Source organism: Phytophthora infestans, genomic scaffold (genome assembly GCF_000142945.1).
Source record: "Phytophthora infestans T30-4 supercont1.7 genomic scaffold, whole genome shotgun sequence".
In the NCBI taxonomy this organism is placed as follows: Eukaryota; Oomycota; class Peronosporomycetes; order Peronosporales; family Peronosporaceae; genus Phytophthora; species Phytophthora infestans.
The window spans coordinates 729,834-751,266 of record NW_003303752.1 but is presented as its reverse complement, the minus strand read 5'-3'; the positions used below and the strand labels follow the sequence as shown (position 1 = coordinate 751,266).

Sequence of the window (21,433 nt, the reverse complement as noted above, 5' to 3'; positions counted from 1 at the left end):
GATACCCTACGGAGTGACCTGGATCCAGGATATGGGGACATTGGATCCAGAAGATCTCGAACTTTCGTGGGACAATGAAGATCACAGACGGTCGCAGAACGATGTCGGAGGATTGGAGAGCTCAGATCCATGACTAGTGTACACTTACAGTGAAGTGGATCAACGCGACCTGGATTCGGATGAGTGTACCCATAATATGGCGACCATAATGATTACGCCATGGATCCGGTGGATTTGATGATAATACAGTTGGGATGATCGGTCAAGGAGAGAAAGGACATGCAGCCGAGCCTGGTAAGGGATTTAACCGGTAAAATACATAGAAAGTAGAAATCCAGGCAGGTATAGGCTTAACCCAATGAACGCCGTAATCTGTATAATACGTAATATGACATGATGCAAGTTTACATGAATCAACAGCTTGGACGCGGCGTCGTTCAGGCTACTACACCGCATATATAAGTTTGTATAGACCACCATGGGAGTTTTTATCATTACCGATCGGCGAGGGGGAGATAGAAAGGTATTATTCGAAACACATAGAAAATCCGATATAAACGGCCTAGAGGTTTGAAAATTCTAATGCAAGCCTTTAGCTCCTCTCTGCCCAAAACCTCCACCACTCAACCAAAAATGCCGGAAACGATCGACAGGAAGGAGTTCAAGCGTCTGTGGGGGTCGCTAAAAAAGGCTGGTTGGCGGGCAAGACCCCCTTCAGGCCTCCTCTCCGATCATGCGTATCACAAGCCTGGCGTGAAAGGAAAGCTAGACAACTACAAGGCTGACACTGATTACTTTATCGGTACGTTGTGTTTAGCAGTAATAACTACTCCCTCTAACCCTGTGTGGTGTAGGTCCCAAGCCTTTGTGGAAGTATGCTCTGCGTGAGGGTCTAGTACCTTTCCCCCCTCAACAATGTATGATACGTCCGATGAGGCCTCCAATGGGAAAGCTTGCAGCGTACACAGCAGCCAAACGACAAGAACCAATTCCCCCCACCACAAGTGACGGCAACTTGGACCGTCAGTATTCTCCATCCCGCTCAGAGCATCAACATACTGTCGACGTTACTACGGAGGATACAGAACAAGTCCGACCGATTGCTGATGATATTGCAGAGGATACAGGACAAGATCGATCCTCCGTTTGTGTTACTACTGAGGATACAGAACAAGTTCAGCCGGTTCGTGTGGCTATTGCCAAGGATACAGAACAAGCGAGGTCGATTGTAGATGATACAGAAGAAGGCCACTTTGTCGAAAATACTGGTACCGCTGGTACAGATCAAGAGCTATCAGTTGTTGAATGTATTCCGGAGGATACAGAACAAGCTGGACCAGCGGGTGTTCATATTCTGTCGGATACCGAATTGGACGACACGGCATCCGTGGGTCACGGCAAAGAAGAATCGAAACGTGGCAGTGGTGTTGCGAATGGCTTGGATGAATTTGATTGTGATAGCTATATGGATGCGTTACGTGGAGATCTGCTCTTTGATAAGATTGATCCTGCAGATATCAACGTTGGATATGGATCCGCAAGTGATGTTAGTAGCGAGTTGGGTACTGAGGAAGAACTGGACGTTCCTGCGGAGCCTGAATCAGTGTATGAAAGCGAGGTAGATTCTGACAGCGTCTTTGATGACGACTCCAGCGCGTTCCTGCAAGACGACACCAATATGCGTCAACTCGCAGCCACAGGTTGGGATATATACGATGAGCATTATTCCGGTAAGTGCAGCACATACAGAATTGCGGATCATATCAAAATCTAATTCTGTATTTTACTGAATACAGGTGATGTGGTGTTAGATGCAGCGGAGTTGTACGACGGAAGTTTTGGTCCCACCAGATCTGCCGCTGCGTTCGCCGAGTCTCCTTTGGGAATTTTCTTCTCTTTTCTTCTCAAGAAGATGTGGTTTGCGTTTGCAAAGGAGTCTAACGCGTATCGAGAGGAGTGTATTCTTGCTGTGGCGAAGGCGCAACGAGACAAGCAGCTACAGGCTCAGCGCAGGGATCCTGTGAAGTCGGTTCAACCTCTTGAAGTCTTAGAAGAAAGCTGCGCAATGTGAAGCCAATTCAAGCACATGAAATTCTCCACGTGATTGGCCTTCTGATTGCTCGTACACTCTGTGGTCATACGGATGGCTTGGAAAAGCACTGGGCGACGCGGGAGGACGGTGCAGTACCACGCGGTACCTTCTCCAGCTACATGAAACGTGAAAGATTCCGGTTAGTTACCAGGTACTTGCACTTCACCAAAAACGACCCTGCTGCCGCAGCCACAGACAAGGCTTGGAAAGTTCGGCCCATTCTTCAGGTTCTTGAAAAAACGTTTCGTCGTGGCTATCGGCTAGGGCCTCGCATCAGTTTTAATGAAGGAACCATTCCTAACAGAAGCAAGTTCAATCCTGTGCGCGTTCTATAATAAGGAGAAGCCTCACAAGTACGGGACTAAAGTGTACATGACGTGCTGCGCGGAGACCGGATACTGTACTCGGTAGGTGGTTTACTGTATTCTGTATCTGGTTACTCTGTATCGTATAGAATAAGAAACCGAGTGCTAACCGTATGCTGTATTGTGTAACATATAGGATGGAAGTGTATCTCGGCGCTGTAGAGAACTCGAAAGGTGTGGCACAGAAGGCAGTCATCAGGAACGTGACTAAGGCGCTTGATGGCCAGGCCCATAAAAGGCTTATCATCGCCGACAATTTCTACACGTCGTGTGCTCTATTGCTGGAGTTATTGGACAAGGATCTCTACTACGTCGGTACTCACCGCAACGAGCGGCTTGGGTGGCCCAAGCCGTTTGCTTTTACGCAAAAGAAAAGACCGAAGACTATGCCCCGAGGCTTGTATCGATTGCGCACGCGCGTGATCATCCTGGTCTCGTTGCACTGAGCTCGATGGACAGCAAGCCTGTCGCGCTCCTCGCGACGGGATGCTCTACAGTTCCAACGACTGTAATGCGTAGAGCGAAGGGGGAGACAGAGCGTGTTGCGGTACCGTGCCCGCAGCTTGTGGTTGATTATCACCAAGGTATGGGCGGAGTAGATCGCCATGATCAACTCCGCCTTCAGCGCTATTCAATCCAGCTTACTGTGGCCTTCAAAAAGTACTATCGGCAACTCTTCATGGGTTTTGTGTACATGGCGATAGTCAACGGTTTTATTTTACATAAAATTATTCTCAAGCAAAAAGGGCTGCCAGTGCCAACACACGCGCAGTATATGCACCGACTTCATACCGAGCTTTTGGCCACACTGCGTACAAACACCAACGCCGAGGACCTCGTTTCTGAGCCTATTCACACGCAACCGCACAGACTGCGAAACAATGAGGAAAAATACAAAGGCAAGAAGCGAAAAAAAAACAGAGATGGATCAACCGCCAGCAACCTCCAGCGTAAAGGGCAGAAGCGTAAGGGCAAGCGCCGCCAGCACTTGTGCAAAGTTTGCTCAGCCTTGGCAACTCCCCAGACAAAGAGCTTTTAACCAGTTACTACTGCGAGCAGTGCACATCAAACTTCGGAGGCTACGTACCTCTATGTAACAAGGTTCGCCACGAGGAAGCCGGCAACACGCTCACATGCGGCCAAATATGGCATGATTTGTGGCGCAACGGCACTGCCATCCCTGCTCACCTCAAGAAGCGTATTCGCTTCCGCAAGCGAAAGAACTTCGAGATTTCGAGCGACAGCGACGACGGCGGCAGCGACGCGAATGAGGATTGCGTGGATATCCAGGATAGCGAGTAACTAGGCGTAGATAATGCAGCCCGTACACTCACTGTAACGGGGTAAGAGATACCGTTACTAGCTTACACTGTAATGCGGAGGAAGCTCGCAATAATAATACCAAGTCTTAGGTTTGTGTCAAATTCAACTCTGATTTATTTAGGACCAGGGCGGCTACCCCTGGCCTCGTGTGAACCACTCAAACACATGTCTATATCTGATTGGTCAATAAGTGAGTCTGGCTCCTCACTATCAACCAATCAGATGATGACACCTTGGCACACGCTACCCGTGTGCCACTTTACCTACTTATGTAATAACTAAAGAAATATCTACCTACTTATGTAATTGGAGTTGGGCCCATTACATCACCCTCCTCTCTAAGTTGCGCTTACGCAACATAAGCGCACGGAACACATTTGAAGAAAACTCGAAAACCCAACGGAGCGAAGATGGCCGAGGACAACACGACGCAGTCAACGGACGTTAGCACCAGCGCGACGCTGGTGACAGCAGCAAGCATCGACACACTAACGGCGGCGGTAACCCAGACAGCCGAGACACCGGCGGAGCCGACAGTCACGAGGATCAGCGCCGGAAGCACGCGGTCGCGCGTGATGGACGACGCCCTGGTTCTTTGGGACCTGTACGACTTGTCAGGAGCGGAGAATCCGGATACGCTCGACACTATGAAGAACCACTTTCGTCGCTTCCGCGCGACGCGGAAGAAATACATTGAAGGCGCTGATCGTGAGGGACTTCGTCGCTCCTGGTGTGCCTTCATCCGGCGATGGAACCGGATGTCGCGTGCTGGAGAAAGCTTTGTCGACTGGTTGACGTATCGCGAGGAGATCCTCGCGGATCATTCGATTGGAGATCTACGCGTGAAGGTCTGCAACAACGCATGGGATATGGATCGACTCTGCTTCGTGCACGTGAGAGAGGGATGTGAGTCCTGTGGTACTTCAACCCGTCCGACTCAACGCGAATGGAGGGAACATCTCGCTGAGCGGCCACTCAGCGGAGAGGAGTCGGGATGGATCGGTAAGTACGAGCACACCCTGTCCAGTATGGATCAGGCGGCTAATCGCGGCGGCTCACGCCGACGTTGCACGCGTCGGAGCGCGGCGTCGTTGTCGCCTCCTCGTGCGGGTCGTTCTCGTGGCCGTTCTCGATCTCGTTCACGGTCTCCGCGGGGTGACTCGCGGAATTCTTCTTCTCAAGTAGCATGGTCTCATACTCGTGGACCACGTCCGGAACGTCGCGGAGAAGGTTGGCGCGGGACTCCCACGTATCATGTTCTGGGGGATAACCGAGCCAACGTACCAAGTAGCGGCGCGCGGTCGGAACCGCGCGAGGAGCACGACTACGGACGTTTCGTTGAGCGGTCGAGCTGTGGGGATCTTCATGGTCAACGATACGCTCCACAATCCAGCGCGCGTCACTTACCGAGTCAATTATCGGTGGTGGGCCTTCACGATGATACGGCGTACGCCCTGTACGTTCAGGGCGAGGTGGAGGCAGCTTCGAACCGCGCGTTGGACGCTCAGGTTGGGGCTGAGCGGGCGGAAGATCGTGCCTGGCGGGCTGAGCAGATCGCGTCGGAGCTTCGTCAGTCGAATCGGGAGCTGTAATCTCGCCTACGGGGATTGGAGACGCATGTGCTTGGCTCTGCCCAGCAGGGAGATCGTCCGCGAGAGCGGGCACCAGGGGCTGACGGCTTTCTGGCGCGTCAGGCTCGTCGGGCTGGTCGCCCGACGCATGCTCCGTCTGCTGGATCGAATCAGGAATCGTCGCAGGGAAGTACCGCTTGAGTCACCCGACGTAAAACGTCGGGTGGAGTCTAAGTGACGACGGGATGTCCAAGGTGTAGGCGTCGCCCACAGCCTTGGTTACACGAAAAGGACCGGTGAAGCGTGGGGCAAGTTTGTTGGCGCCGAGGTTGGTCACGGCGGAAGCGCGGATTCCCTCGGTCGATAGGAGAACGCGATCTCCTATCTTGAATACATTCACGTTCTTTCGACCGTGCTTATCAGCTTGTTCCTTTTGCTTGTCCACTGCGTTCTGCAGTGCGTCGCGGACGAACCTTGCGATGGATTGCCTTTGCATGACGAATTCCGCAACTGCCGAGCGATCGGCAGGAAGCACCGAGGGTTTCGGTGTATAGTTTGCCGTGGTAACTTCTTGCTCACGAATCTTGCGGCCTGGATCGATCAAGTTCTGCGACGTCCATCTCGTTATCGGAGATGCAGTATGCCGAGGAGGCTCGATGGACTGCTTGGACGGAGAACGAGTCAGGGCGTTCGCACTGGCTACACCCGAAGATAACCCTGAAGTCGAGTGCGCCGGCAGGCTTGTTGACACCGGTGAGGCTACCGGTGCGTGCTGAGACACCGGTTCACGTACCGGTGATGACCACGACACGGACACGTTGTCCCTAGAGCTGAGCGCAGCTTCAGCATCCATGTCGACCGAAGGAGGTTCTCCCCCACCAAGGGTGGAGCCGCCAGCATCCGTGGGGTGACCCACGGCGAGAAGTGCCGGAACACGTGGGTGGCGTGCGTTGTTCACGAAGAACGGCGTCATACCCGTCGAGGAGTGCTCGGCGTTGCTGAGTGCGAACTCGGCTAGCGGTAGGAACGAGCTCCAGCTCGTGTACGAAGTTGCATAGCTGCGGAGAACGTCTTCAAGGACGCGGTTGACGCGTTCTGTTTGTCCATTCGTCTCCGGATGTGCCGCAGTTGACATCAGCAATTTGGTTCCCAAGAGCTCGAAGAGGCGTGACCAGAACGCGGATGTAAGCCGCGGGTCGCGGTCGGACACGATAGACTCCGGCAGGCCGTGGTGACGAAAAATTACGTCGACGAAGTGGGCCGCGGACTCTTCCGCGGTGATTGAGGCCGCCACCGGAACGAGATGGACCATTTTGCTGAAACGATCGACGAACACAAGTACACCCGTGCGCCCGGCTGTATCGGGCGGAAGACCGAAGATGAAGTCCATCGAAATGGAGCGCCAGGCTTCCGTGGCGACCGGAAGAGGGCGCAATGGGGCCTGAGACGTCGAAGACAGTTTGACTCGCTGGCAAGTTTCACATGTGCGGACCCACTTGCGTACCCACTTGTACATGTGCGGCCAATAGAAGTCTCTCGACAGAGCCGCGTACGTCTTCTCGCGACCGAGATGTCCTCCAGTCGGGGCGTCATGATACTCGTGGATTATGCGCGCACGTAGATCAACGTCGTTTGGGACGACGACTCGAGGTCCATCGAACCTGTCGATGCTGTACTTAAGCAGATTACCGTCGAGTCGATATCGATCGATCTGATTCCGCGTGGTCTTGGACAGGGCACTTAGCGTGTCACTACTAGGAGCACGCAGGTGCTTCATGATGGCGCCGTATATAGGGTCATCAGCGTACGCTGTAGCAATCTCGTCGCCCAGCGGGAGCGTGGGCGTGGTCAACGTCAAGTTGATGCCTGACGACACGCAGACCGCACATTCGTCGTCGTCCTCATCAGCGAGCTGATGTCCTAGCGCCTCACGGGGATCGTAGTCCGGACGCCGAGACAGCGCGTCGGCGAGAATGTTATTCTTGCCCGGCTTGTAGTGAACAACGAAGTTGTACTCGGAGAAGAATGACAGCCAACGGGCCATCCGTTGCGACAAGTGAGGGCTCTTCATCGCTGTCCGCAGCGATGCGTGATCAGTGTAAACCGCAAATGACTGTTCACCGAGCAAGTACACTCTGAATTTGATCAGAGCGTACCGCATTGCCAGGAGCTCCTTGTCGTGGACTGGGTAATTCTTCTCGGCTGGCTTCAGTTGGCGCGACTGATAGCTGATAACGCGTTCGTGTTCGTCATCGTCGAACTGCATCAGCGCACAGCCGATGGCAAAATCGCTCGCGTCGCAGACGACGTGGAATGGCTTTGAGTCATCAGCAAGCTTCAGTATCGGCGCAGACGCCAAGCTCTTCCTTCACCGAGTCGAATGCAGCTTGGTGGTCCGATTTCCACTCCCAGATCACGTCCTTCTTCAGCAGCGAGGACAGCGGCTGGATCAACCCAGCGTAATTATTCGTGTACTTGTGCAAGTAATTGGCCATACCAAGCCACTGACGCAACTCAGTGGGGCTTGTCGGCGCTGGCCAAGCACAGATAGACGATACCTTCTCAGGATCCGCGCGTACACCGTTCTTGCTCACGTAGCATCCCAACACCGGAATCTCCGGTGCGCAGAAGACACATTTCTTCAGGTTTGCGTAGAGCTTGTTCTCTCGCATCACCTGGAAGACTTGTCTCAGGTGTTTCAGATGTACGTCCACGGCACTGAGGTTGCCCTCAGCGCGGCTGTGCATGAAGATGTCATCGAAGTAGCTCGGCGCGAAGTCTCGAAGCGGGCGAAGCACATGGGAGACCATGCGATTGAAGGTGGCAGGCGCGTTCTTGAGGCCCTGTGGCATCACGAGCCACTCCCAGAGCATCCCGCTCGGTGTACTTACGGCGGTGAGAGGTACATCAGATGTTCTCATCAGGATCTGATAGAATCCATCGGTCAGGTCGATGGCGCTGTAGATGACGCTGCCAGCCATGGAGTCCAGTACCATGTCCTTCCGAGGGATCGGAGTCTGCGCGGGGATGGTGGCATCATTCAACTTGTTGAATGCGTGAACGATACGCTATTTCCCTGTGGCTTTCTTCACACAGAACGTTGGACTGGAATGGGGAGAGGTACTCTCGCGCACGTGACCCGTCTTTCGGCGGCCCTCGAAGAAGTCATCGATCGCTTTCACTTGATCACGCGGAAGTGGCCATTGTCTGGTAACGCAGTACTTCGTGCCTGGCGCGAGGTCGATCTCATGCTGAACTCCACGATCCGCCGGTAGCTCGGCGGGGATCTCATCCGGGAAGACGTCGGCGTACTCGCAGGCGGTGTCGTATACGGGATTCGCTGACTCCCGCAAGGCCTCCCAAGACTGCGTTTGGAATCGTTCCTCTCGAGCAGACTTAGGTTCAGCACCTAGCGGACGTGAGCGTACACTGTCCGTTGCGACCGCATTTGCTGCCTCATCCACCGAGACTGCCTCGGTGACCAAGCATACTTGCTCGACGTCTCCAGCCTTGAGGTCCCGAAGAAAGTTCTTCCAGGACAAGCCTGGAAGGCGTGTGATCGCCGCCGCTTCGCGCGGCGGGCTCGCGATTGCGATGCTGCGCGACCGATTCGGGCCTCCTTCCACGTACCCCAGCGCGCTGACCGATTCCATCGGCGGGCTATCGCTGGTCGTGTAGTCTCGACGAGGTTTAAGGCGTCGTCGCTTCGACTTCTTCTTCGACTTCCTCGAGCTTACGCTCGAGTCTGACGCACTGCTACTCGACGATGCATCACCCTCCTCTAGGCGCGGGAGACCGTACTCGACCGGTCCGGGAACACGCGGGAGCCCCTGCTCTACCGCGGCATCGTTTGACGGGAGCCCAATGTGCTCGACCGCCGAATCGTTCGGCGGGAACCTCTGCTCTACCGCCGTCTCGTTGCGTGGGAGCCCCTGCTCGACCACTGTCTCGTGTTGTGGGAGCCCCTGCTCGACCATCATCTCGTGTTGTGGGAGCCCCTGCTCGACCACCGTCTTGTACTGTGGGAGCCGCTGCTCAACCACCTCATCATCTACCTCGCGAAACCGCGAGGGCTCTTCGTCCAACAACGTAGCACAAGCCATGCAGAGAGGGCCATCGCTCGCTCTGTGCACTGCTTGTGTCGTTGCTGTTTTGTCTACGACTGTGACGTGGGGCCAGTCTCTTGGCGCCACCAAGAGGTGTGTGAAGACCTCGCTCACGTCGAATCCACGTCGACGCTTGACTGATTGGGCCAGCCAGTCAATCTCTGGCTGATATCGCGCAAGCCAAGGGATGCCCAGGATGCAGTCAAACGCGTAGTTCATCTCGATCACCAAGAAGTCGTCCTTGCTACGGAAGCCGTCGAACGTGTACGACAAAGACACGTCACGCCGCGCAACGCGGCGAGCCTTACCATCTGCGAGTTTGACTTGGATCTCGCCCGGACCATTCCGGACGCGGACGTTCTAGGAGTACGACAAACACGATGCGCGAAGAAGTTGTTGGTCGCTCCTGAGTCCACGGAGCGCCGCGCAGTGGTCGCCGGGCACCGGTGACGTGGAGGCTGACAATGATCAGTCTCGAGTCGCCCGGCGTAGTGTGGCATTGGTGTGTGCTTGGAGCACGGGAGAGCTCGAAGGTTGGGCTGCACCGGAGGGCCCGGACCTTCGTTAAAGTCAGTAGGGCGCCCCGCACCTACTGGTCCTGGTCATTTTTTGAATGAGCGACCGAGGAGTGTTCCGCGTCGACGTGAGAGACGAATGACCCTTCTTCCCACAGCGGAAGCATATGAGGGGGCGATTGCTTCGCCCAGCGCTGCCGCGGTAGAACCCGCGACGTCGATTGCTCGACGCGTTGATGGCGTCGATCTCCATGGGCTCGGGGGTAGACTCTCGGGCTTCCGCAGGTATGGCTGCGGCGTACGATGCAGCGACCATGTAATCCTCGCGAATCGCGAGTGCAAACGCCTCCTCGAGAGAGGAGGGCTCAGCTCTGGTGAGGCAGTAGCGGGTCATACCCTCGCGCATGCCGGACACAAATACGTGGACTTGCGAGGCCATGTCGATTGGCTTGGTCACGATGCATGACGCCAGATGTCGCGTCTTCTGGACGTAATCACGCATGGACATCTGCCCTTGCCGCAGAGCGAAGAACTCTGCGCGAACGCGAGACTCATCTTGCGGGGGCTCGAACGCGAGGCGCAAGTCGCTTTGGAGAGTTTCCAGAGTCGGGAAAGCCTCGGGGTCGACAACCAGCTTCCCGAGGGCCCACTCTTTGGCCTTCCCGGTTAACCGGGAGAGGAGGAAGTTCATCTTGGCCGATGACGCCTCGATGCGTCGCGAGGCGATAGCGATGTCGATCTCGCGGAACCACCGATTTAGCGGAAGCCGGTTTTCACCGGCGCCAGAATACGTAGACGTCTCCATCTTGACGACGTCATTCTGGGATGGACGCGAGGGAGTTGACACCCGCCGATTCGCATCGGCGAGCTCGCGTTCCATGAACTCTTGTGCTGCAAGACGTTGCTGGTCGGGCGTCGCTGAGCTCAGCAGCGATGCGACGACAGCGTCTCCGGACACCGCCACGAGGCGGTGAAGCGCTTCCCACTCCACGCGAGTGAGATGGGGGAATGCAGCATGCTCCAGGGTCGCCCCGGAGATCTGGACTTGGCTCATCGTAGACTTGTCGTTGGAAGGACTACGAAGTGCTACCAGGTGTAACGGGGTAAGAGATACCGTTACTAGCTTACACTGTAATGCGGAGGAAGCTCGCAATAATAAAACCAAGTCTTAGGTTTGTGTCAAATTCAACTCTGATTTATTTAGGACCAGGGCGGCTACCCCTGGCCTCGTGTGAACCACTCAAACACATGTCTATATCTGATTGGTCAATAAGTGAGTCTGGCTCCTCACTATCAACCAATCAGATGATGACACCTTGGCACACGCTACCCGTGTGCTACTTTACCTACTTATGTAATAACTAAAGAAATATCTACCTACTTATGTAATTGGAGTTGGGCCCATTACACTCACCAATTTTTCGGCCAGTTCTTGTCTAGTTCTTCTTCTACTCTTGCTAGTCTAGAACTGGCCGAAAATTTGGTGAGCGTACGGGTGACGTAGTGGCACGCTTCGCCAGTCATTTAGGCGCAAACGCAGATTGCCCAGACCCATCAGATTCAGCGGGATACTCGAAGTAGAAGGATATGCGACTTTCGTCGCATATCCTTAGTCACGTCACATTTGCCCAATGAAATCATGACATTTTACCAGCCGGTGGGCACATTGTTGTTTTTCTACGACAGATTGCAGTCTATATGTACCTGGTCGCAGCGTTTACGCTACATCCCATTGCGGACGGCTTGCAATGCATTAAGTTTGCAAAAGTGGCAGCTATAGTTTAATAAAGATAATCATTTACTCTGTATTATACAGAATATCGTGGAGCGGGCATTGGGTTAAGTATCAATAGAGACCTCAATTTGCACAGTAACACGCAAGTGCCTTCCTGCCCTCAAGAATCGGAGCTACATTGGCCGTACGAGCTCGGAGAAGGTTGGGAATTACGAATCTAGTGTTGGTAGTGATAACTGAATAATATATTGGCCAGATCCTACAACCTAGTGAGCTTTCCTATACACGTGCAGATCCGACAGGTTAACCGAATTTACTACTTGGTCGGTTACAAGATCCAGTCTCTCAACTCTCAAGATCCCGTCACAGGAGGCGGCAAGTACGACGCAAAGGAAACGCATAGGCAAGGGAACACACCCGCAAGGCAATCCTACGGCCAGATCCACGATCTAGGCCCTGGATCCATAAGCTCGAATATTGGTGATTAGAGTTCAGCTCTGGATGAGCAGTGACACAATACACCTCACCTTATTATATAAGCTCGAATATTCGCTTAGGATTCAGAACCAACCACGGACGCAGAGTGAAGATATTACCACTGCTGCTCCACCCTATCCCCACGTCTCGCCAAGACACTCAAGCTTCACCACTTGACCTCTTCGGAAGTTACCGAGAGAGCAAGATCCCGCCCTACCGACGGGTACACAAGGTGAGGGAAGTTCAGCAGAACACGGATCATCGGGGGACCCCCTCCGTTAGTCGGTGTCTGGGCGCAGTTGGTAAGTCGGACCCAGCAATCTCGCAGATATTGCTGATCCCGCTACACCACATTAGTGCTCTTGGCCTGCGCCTTTCCGGCAGCAGCCTTGGAGCGTGTCCTCGCACCGCTCTTCGCAGTGCCACGAGGAATGAGAAACGGTTAAAGTGGAGACCAAGAAGAAGAGCGCACAGACTGCCCTAACTGTGAAGTGAGCCTCCGGCGGCCAAGTCGATGTTTTCCGACATTGAGAATGAAAGTTTGTGGCGAACACTTCTTCATTCTGATTGGTCGGTAAACCGTACCTAAGTGGGGGAGGATGTAACGGGGTACGTAGCCCTAAGTGTACCCCTAGTTACATGAAGTGTGACACATTACACTTCAGAAGTATGACACGTCATACTTCGGGATATTTGGTACAAGGTACCAAGGTCGTCCAAAGCCAATCATTGGCTGATGACATTGCTTTTCTACAGGTGAATTATAGTTTGTATGAAACCCAAGCTTTATCTACCTATAAATATACTCAGTTTTACATTCTACCTTAAATAGCTCACTTCGCTCCCTTTTCGATAAAAGGGGACATGTGAACTGCCGTTCACTGAAAGTTTGTATACTCTCGGAAGCTAACTTCCTCTAGCGCAAGGTGCTGTGTGACCCCGTCACACTCCCTGTATAAACAAGTAGCTAACGCACGCTTAGAAACACGCTCACAGAGACCACAAACAGCAAGATAACGCACTTCAGGCGTCGCGGAAGCGGACAGAGTCAGCGACATGGCCGGCGTAGGCAGCAACGATTGATCTCGTGACGTAGGCTACGGCGGCTAGCTGGAAACGAAGCGACGGTGGCGGCAACGCTCGAAGAGGGGCGAGTTTGTGTTTGAAAAGCAAATGAAAGGCTGGTGTTATTGGTAAAACAACCGGTATAAAGATTTGTACCGGTACCTATTACTACATGGGTACAGTCGTGCACCTCCAATTCGGCACCGGTATCAGTCGATACCCTGCCAAATTTTATGATTACGCGAATCGGATGCGCAATTACCTTTGTTCATCACCACTCTAGCAATTAACCCCAACGGTTTTCCCCTCCTTGCCGAGGGATGACACGCCAAGATTATGCAGGAGATTGGCGTAAATTTTGTACTGAATTAACAAATAAAATATCAGTGCACTGGATTTGCGTTTGTTTTTTTGCTTTACGTTGTGCACTTATGCCCTGGCACTGTTGATATGGTCCGCCCTGCGTGCACGACTGTACATGGATAGCGCATGAGAGTCGGACAATACATGCACTCAACGACTGGATTTGTTTAAATTACCGACTGAAAATATTTTACAATCATGGACAGCATGACATAGACAACAACCGGAGTCGACGCACGGACTGAAGCATTTCCGTGTTTCTTTCTTTTCGTGAATGATATCAGACTTCATTCATACGGCCCCGCTGCCTCGAGACAATCGCGATTTCACCGAGGCCCAGCCGGGAATTTGAAAGGGGCTATACAGATTAAACTCTTCATGTACAGGCGTAACGAGCCTTCTTGCATTAGCTCAGCAGAAGCACTGCTGCTATTTCAGCTCATGGAAAACGCAGCAGATTTGTAAGGCGAAATGACCATTTTGAAATCAATCACACTGCCACTTCGGCGTCAGAAGCACGCAGCACGCAGCACACACCAACTCATTACAGCAAAACGGGGAGATTCTGCGTAAAAGCCCACCCCAGTATTGTAGTCATAACGATAAAGGTGCCTGGGTCGAAGACGCTTTCGATCGAGACGATGGAGGAGCTACCACAACAACTGAAATGTCATTCCCTCCGCTCTGCACTTTTTTCTGTTGTTGTTGCTGCTGCTTCTTCATCTGCATCATAAGCTCGACTTGGCGTGACCAGATTTTGCTGCCTGGCGGATCTCCGAAGCCTTCAGGACATCTAACTGCGCACTGCCGCTCAGCGACTCCCCACAAACTCCTCGTTCTGTCATCAAAAGCCACAATTATTTTGAGCTCAAACTAGAAGCACGGATTGTCGCTAGACTCCCTTACCCCAACGACTCGGCGCGAATGTTGACACGTCCGTCGTGTGGCTGCCTTGCACTCGACAACTTTGCAGTTGAGGAAAGCTGCCATTTCGTCAAAAAACGAGCCGCGAGCCTCCAGCAGAAATTTGCGTAAACGTTGGCGGTCCATCCGGATGATGCACTTGGTCACGTACAATCCAGCCTTTCACAATAGGGACCACGTCAGCCGGAACCCCAACGAGATTTCCACTAAAGCAATCGAAGACGTACCACACTGACGATCTATGCGCTCTTCTCGGTTGTGCTTGTGGCCAGCAGTGGCAGCAAGAATTTCTCATTGGCTCCCGCTAGCAGCGTCGTGTCCAGCACCTCCCGGGCCAAGTCTCTTAGAAACTGCTTCTCGGAGCATGCACGGTTCAGTAGCACAGGCACAATAATGTCCAAATGGTTGGCTGTCTCTGCCTTGAGTTCGAGGATCAGATCCTGCACGCACAGCAGCGCGTTACGAGCCATAGCTGAGCGCAGACTCGACGCCGCCGGCAGTACCAACGTCTTTAGCACTTCATTGTCTCTATATCAACACTTACAGCGTCATCAAAACACCTATTTTGCAGAGCCAAGAGCAGTTTTGTCACTTACAATTGACGTCGAGCCTCGTCCTGGTGATACTTGGCGAAGCGGCGGAGCGAGTCCAGCGCCTCGAACTCCTGGCCCCAAGCCACGTCGACATCGTCATCAGTAGCAGCATTTTTGGTATTTGCGCTCTGCTGCTTGAGCTGCAGCAGCTGGTCCAGTTTCAAAGATTCAGCGGCCACCTCCTCGCTCTCTAACAGCTCCTTCCGTGTCTTGACTGTCACAAGGAACAGTTTGCCCTCAGGAGCTCCGTCCAGATTTACCTCCTTCTCTCCAAAGGCCGATTGCTGTTCTTTCTCTTCAACTATAGACGACGAATGTTCTTCAGCTGAGGATGCCGACGAGCGTCGTCGCTTGACGGGAGCCACGCCGAGCACTGGCGCAGCATTTTGCTGGATGATCTCATCACGCTCAAGCTGTTGCTGAAGGTCCGAAGGATGGCTGCGCTTGCGCGTGGGCGGTGGGTGATCGGAGGTCATGACGCAGCGCCGCAGAGCCGCGCACAGGAGGTTCACGCACGTCGCCAGGCTGGTTGGTGGTGCGACGGACGACGGTACCGGTTACTAAAGCATTTGTGATGGACTATTTTTTGTCTGGACGAATTTTATGTGTCTGAGTTGAAGTGAGCGATGACGTGGGAGACGCACATATTCGCGGCGGCATTTGGCGCGTTGGTACCGTCGTTCCTGCTGATCCTGCAGATGGAGAAGAAGTGGGTGCGAGAGCTCCCTCCACAGTGCAGCGGTGTGTTGGATAGCGTCTTTTGGCTGCTTCCGGGCGCCATTTTCCCGCACTTGGAGTGTCTGGGCGTGTCGGGGAGAGCGTTGTATGTGGACTTTTACATCTTCGACCTGTTTCTCTTCCCAATCATCTACTCGACTGCTTTATTGGGACTTATGCGTCGTCTGTGGCCGGACAGCCAACTTGTCTGGACGTTGCCTGTCCTGGCAGCGACAAGTGACGTGGTGGAGAATGTTTCCATCCTGAACTTGCTGAGGCTCTTCCCCGAACGGTGGGAGATGCTCGAGAACGTCGTGAGTATTGCCACTAGAATCAAGTGGGTCGCTGTGCTGTCGGCGAGCATATTTGTAGTCGTTGGGGCATTGAAGTTATTGGTTGGAGGGGCTGACACCAAGTCGTCGAAGAGCAGCAAGGGCGAGTGAGGGAGAAGGAGACGCACTGTTATGTAGTTTAAACCTTTATTTTGTTTTGAGAGAATGTTAATTTTACTACTAAAGGTCAACGGTTTTCAGGTGCTTGTTATACAATGTGGTTTTCTTCTCGTTGTCTCTCCGACACCTGGGGCGTCTTTTGCTTACCCGAACGACTACTGGCTCAGCTGTTGTAGAGGTTTATGTTAATCGTCGAGCATGAGGAAGTCGATCTCTAGTTTCAGGGACCCTAACGTATCAAGTAACAACGTTCACCAAAAGTTAAAAACTAGTGATGCCTCTCCTCTTGAGGTCTCGGTACAGACCGCGTACGACTCGCTTCGCCACGATCGTAAGATTATCAGAGCCGTGTGCCACATTTCCATTTCCGTGCTCTACTTCTGCTCCTTTGTCTCGATGCTGTTTGCGCACATCACGGCGACGAGTATGTACGAACAGGGTTATGCTTTGTCGTCAACGTTAGGGACATCAGGAGGTTAACACGGTCACGACGGACTCGGCGATGAAATTCTACACATCTCTGACGCCTTCGACTGGTTAACAGACACGTTTGTGCCCTCCGTTTTCATCACGCAAGATTACAACGGTAAGACCTATCCAAAGGACTTATGGGGACGAGTAGCCACGTTCAACAAAGTGCTGGGTGCCGTCAACTTCCAAGTGACTCGAAAGGCGACACACACGTGTATTACGTAGCCATTCCTAGAGAAGTTGTATCCTCACTGCTACGACGCGTTTAACAATACAACGGAGCAAAAGCTGATAAGCTTTGACACGCCTGCGATCGAAGCATTAGGCAAGATTAACGCTTTCAAGGTTCAAGGCGATTGGCTCGACTTCCCTACTGAAGAACTGCTGATCATTATCGTCGCATACAACGGCGAGTTGCAAGGTTGTGCAGTTACGGAGATGCAGCTCACTTTATACAAACGAGTTCATCGACCTGCTCTCTACAATCCCTACAGTGAGTCGCTCGCCACCGCTGCGGACATCGTCGTCTTGATCTTCTTCCTGTTCGCACTGGATACACAACTCCGCAAACTATATCGATATCGCCGTTCAGGTATTGGAAAACTTGGCTGTGGTGACGTCTGGGTCGTTATCGAGCATTCTTCTACAGTAGCGGTTGTTGCCTTCTGCTTTGTGTGGATTTCCATCCTCCTACTCATAGGATTTTCAGGAGCAACTTGGCTTCTCTCGTTGTCAGCGGGAAGAATTGGGCATCTGATGCCGAGGCTCGAGATCAGCTGTCCGTTGTGATTGACAAACTCAAAGCGGTGGCTCAACTCACCGTGGCGGTGCGTCTCATCATCACGCTTGCCATTTTCCTGCTCAGGCTGCGGATATTGGAGATATTCCGCTTCCATCCAAAAGCTGAGTATCCTTACGAGAACTGTGGCCAGTGCACTGCATCAGTTCGGTGTGTTCTTCATCGTTTTTGTCGTCATCTTCGCGACGTTTGCTGTGTCTGGGGCCATTCTATTCGGTGACAGAGTCGAGGAGTTCTCGTCCTTGGAAACTGCGACGGAAACTTGCATCAATATGCTCTTCGCGAACTTCGACTACAATAGTAATCAGGGGCTGTATGCCCTTGTCTGTTAGTTTTACTACCGGGGTTACATGATCGTCGTAAGTCTCATGCTGCTGAATTTGATGCTCGCAATTGTGTTGGATGCCTACGCACAGGTAAGCAGTGAGAGTTACAAATCCCAGTACAACTTGGCAGTGACTCGAATCGCTGATAATACGGCGTGTGTAACGACGCACCAACGTCACAGCCAGCGATGGCCATGACGTTGGTATTATAGCGGCAGAAAATGATGGGGCTAGCTAATCCAAAATAAATTATTATCTTTGGATAATCGGCGATAACTTCACCAAAGAAGCCTTAAATTAAGTGCAAAGGGCGCGGATAGAAAGCTGAGGTTTCGTAGTTCCTTCTTTTATAAATTAAGACTCTTCATCTCTTTCATTTGAATTCACTATGGAGATTCTGACCCGGTTCAAATGAACCGCGGTTCACTACTACGCTACGCTACTTCAAGATTCGACTCAAGGACTACTTAGAATCTAGTATAGTGAAATGCATATACTTACATAGGATACCAAGGGAATGCTAACAAGCACTTCCTCGTAGCCGACAAACAACTAACCATTGTAATCTGACTTTCCAATTTACCTTCTTCGAGGCACATCAACTGCCTCCTACGCCTTACCTTCGAGTCCCCATCGCTGGACTCTCGCCGCCCTCCTCCGCTTCGCTCCTCGCCACGCGACTCGTTTCTCGTCGCTGTTCCTCTGCGCCGTGCTCTCACCAGTCGTCACATCTGGTAGCACTTGTTGTTTTTCGTCCGGGAGGGGGTTCTTCATTCTCTATTCGCTACGCGACACGTGAAAAGCCGCTCGTTGAGCGTGTGTCGTCGTTCTTCGCCTTCACATTCGTCAAATTTCTTCGTTGCGACCTCATTTCATACGGCTTGCCGTGTTGAAATTTTGCGTGTGTACTGCACTAAGCGTCTGGGCTATATGATCAGGATCAAGTTAGTACCCGTACCTAACGTCGCATCCTTCATCAGCGTTATCGTTGATTGCGTGTGTACTGTAAGTGTCTGGTCTATAAGAACCGGATCATTTCAGTACCTGCACCCCTCGTCGCCGTCCACCTGTACCCGACTACCTTTTCGGCACTTCATCGCTGAGTTTTTCGACAATCAACCATGACTTCCTTGAATCCTCAAGGATGGTCTACTGACGCTTTTTGTAATGGGCCCCTCCATTACATAAGTAGGTAGATTTCTTTACATAAGTAGGTGCATCAGCACACGACTAGCGTGTGCTGAAATGCTGTCATGCCATTTGGCTGATATATGGGGAGCCAGACCCATTATTAGCCAATTGGACTATGACGTGTATTTGAGTGGCCAGGGCTGTGGCCTTGGTCCTAAAATAAAGTCAGAGTTGATTTTTCCTTAAACCTAAGACTCAGTCGTCCTATTGCGAGCTTCCTCAACACTATAGTGTAAGCGAGTAACAGAGTAAATACCTGGCCCGTTACACCTGGTAGCACTTTGTAGTCCTTCCAACGACCAAGTTCGACATGAGCCAAGACCTCGGCCACGCTGCCTTTCTCCATCTCACTCGGATCGAGTGGGAAGCTCTCCACCGCCTCGCGGCGGTGTCCGGAGAAGCCGTCGTCACGTCGCTGCTGCGCTCAGCGACGCCCGACGAGCAGCGCGTTGCGGCACAAGAATTCATGGAACGCGAGCTCGCCGATGCGAATCGGCGAGTATCAACTCCCTCGCGTATCTCCACGAATGACGTCGTGAAGCTAGAGACGTCCACCTACTCCGGTGCCGGAGAAGATTGACTTTCGCTGAATCGCTGGTTTTGAGAGATCGACATCGCCATCACCTCGAGGTTGATTGAGGCGCCTTCCGCGAAGGTCCATTTCCTCCTCTCGCGGTTGTCTGGGAAAGCCAAGGAATGGGCTCTCGGCAAGTTGGTTGTCGATCCCAACGTCTCTTCCACTCTGGATACCCTCCAGAGTGACCTTCGGCTCGCGTTCGAGCCGCCGCAAGATGAATCCCGAATTCAGGCAGACTTCTTCGCCCTTCGGCAAGGCACGATGACTATGCGCGACTACGTCCAGAAGACACGACGCCTCGCGTCGTGCATCGTGTCTAAGCCGATCGATATGGCCTCTCAGGTTCATGTATTCGTGTTCGGTATGCGCGAAGGCATGACGCGCTACTGCCTTTCAAGATCGGACCCCTCCACGCTCGAAGAGGCATTCGCCCTCGCCCTACGCGAGGACTACGTGGTCGCGGCGTCATACGCTTACGCGCTACCTGCTTCAGCTCGGGATTCTGCGCCCGAGCCCATGGACATCGACGCTATCGATGCGACGAGCAATCGTCAGCGTCATGTAGTGCGTCGAAGCGGTGCTCGGAACAATCGTTCTCTCACCTGCTTCCGCTGTCGGAAGGTCGGTCATCGCGCGGCGGAAGTGCGCGCGCCAGCTCAGTGCTTGCGCATGTCGATGCCGAGCCCGTGCGTTCTGACCAGTCAAAAAACGGTCGGGGTCAGTAGGTGCGGGGCGCCCTACTGGCTGGAATGGAGGTCCGGGTCCCCCGGTGGCAACCCAACCTCCTAGCCCTCCTGTGCTGCATGCACACTTTCATGCCACCACCACGCCGAGCGATTCAAGATTGATCATTGTCAGTCTTCGTGTCGCCGGTGCCCGGCGACCACTGCGAGCGCTCCTTGATTCAGGAGCGACCAACAACTTCTTCCGCGCGTCGTGCTTGTCGGTACTCCCGTCGGACATCACTGTCCGCAAAGGTAGAGGAGATGTCGCTGTCAAGTTAGCCGATGGAAAATCACGCCGCGTCGCGCGGCGCGAGATTGCACTTCCGTACACGTTCGACGGTTTCCGAAGCAACGACGACTTCCTCGTCATTGAGATGAATTACGCGTTTGACTGCATCCTGGGTATGCCGTGGCTGACGCGCTATCAACCAGAGATTGACTGGTTGGCCCGGTCGGTCAAGCGTCGCAGTGGTTATGATGTGAGCGAGGTGTTCACGCACCTCCTGGTCGCCCAGAAGGATTGGCCTCATGTCACCGTCGTGGACCGGTCATCCACGACGAACGTTGTGCACAGAGTGAGCGATGGCCCTCTCTGCACGGCTTGCGCAGTGCTGTTAGCTGACGAGTCCCCGCGGTGACGCGGGGATGAAGACCAACTGGCGGTCGAGCAGGGGCTCCCGCAGATGTACGCGACGGCGGTCGAGCAGGGGCTCCCGCAGACAAACGAGATGGCGGTCGAGCAGGGGCTCCCGCAGACGAATGAGATGGCGGTCGAGCAGGGGCTCCCGTCAATTGAGCCGGTGGTCGAGCAGTTGGCGCTCCCGCTGAGCACTACCGCGGTCGAGCAGGGGCTCCCGCTAGAGGGGTGTAACCTCTCGTCCAGCGAGAGCGACTCATCATCCTCGAGTTCGCACTCGAGGCGGCGGCAGTCGAAGCGGCGTCGGCTGAAACCTCGCCGAGAGCCCGTGCCAAGTGACAGCTCACGGACGGAGTCGGTCTGCGTGCTTTAGTACGTGGAAGGTACTCCCGGTCACCGACGAACACTC

At 53.4% G+C, this 21,433-nt stretch overlaps 3 protein-coding genes across 3 annotated transcripts; 2 read left to right on the top strand and 1 right to left on the bottom strand.

Annotated features, from left to right (window-relative positions):
* Window positions 1-13,987: 13,987 nt before the first annotated feature.
* PITG_05139 (uncharacterized protein) lies at window positions 13,988-14,457 on the bottom strand (the record flags this gene model as incomplete). Its single annotated transcript, XM_002998791.1, has 1 exon — window positions 13,988-14,457. The coding sequence occupies one exon, from the start codon at window positions 14,455-14,457 to the stop codon at window positions 14,341-14,343; it is 117 nt and encodes a 38-aa protein (XP_002998837.1).
* A 1,298-nt stretch (window positions 14,458-15,755) lies between these two features.
* On the top strand, window positions 15,756-16,289 carry PITG_05138 (uncharacterized protein; the record flags this gene model as incomplete). The annotated part of the gene is made up of 1 exon (XM_002998790.1): window positions 15,756-16,289. The coding sequence occupies one exon, from the start codon at window positions 15,756-15,758 to the stop codon at window positions 16,287-16,289; it is 534 nt and encodes a 177-aa protein (XP_002998836.1).
* A 405-nt stretch (window positions 16,290-16,694) lies between these two features.
* Window positions 16,695-17,558, top strand: PITG_05137 (uncharacterized protein; the record flags this gene model as incomplete). The annotated part of the gene is made up of 5 exons (XM_002998789.1): window positions 16,695-16,773; window positions 16,876-16,946; window positions 16,995-17,190; window positions 17,233-17,443; window positions 17,513-17,558. The coding sequence occupies 5 exons, from the start codon at window positions 16,695-16,697 to the stop codon at window positions 17,556-17,558; spliced, it is 603 nt and encodes a 200-aa protein (XP_002998835.1).
* Window positions 17,559-21,433: the final 3,875 nt, after the last annotated feature.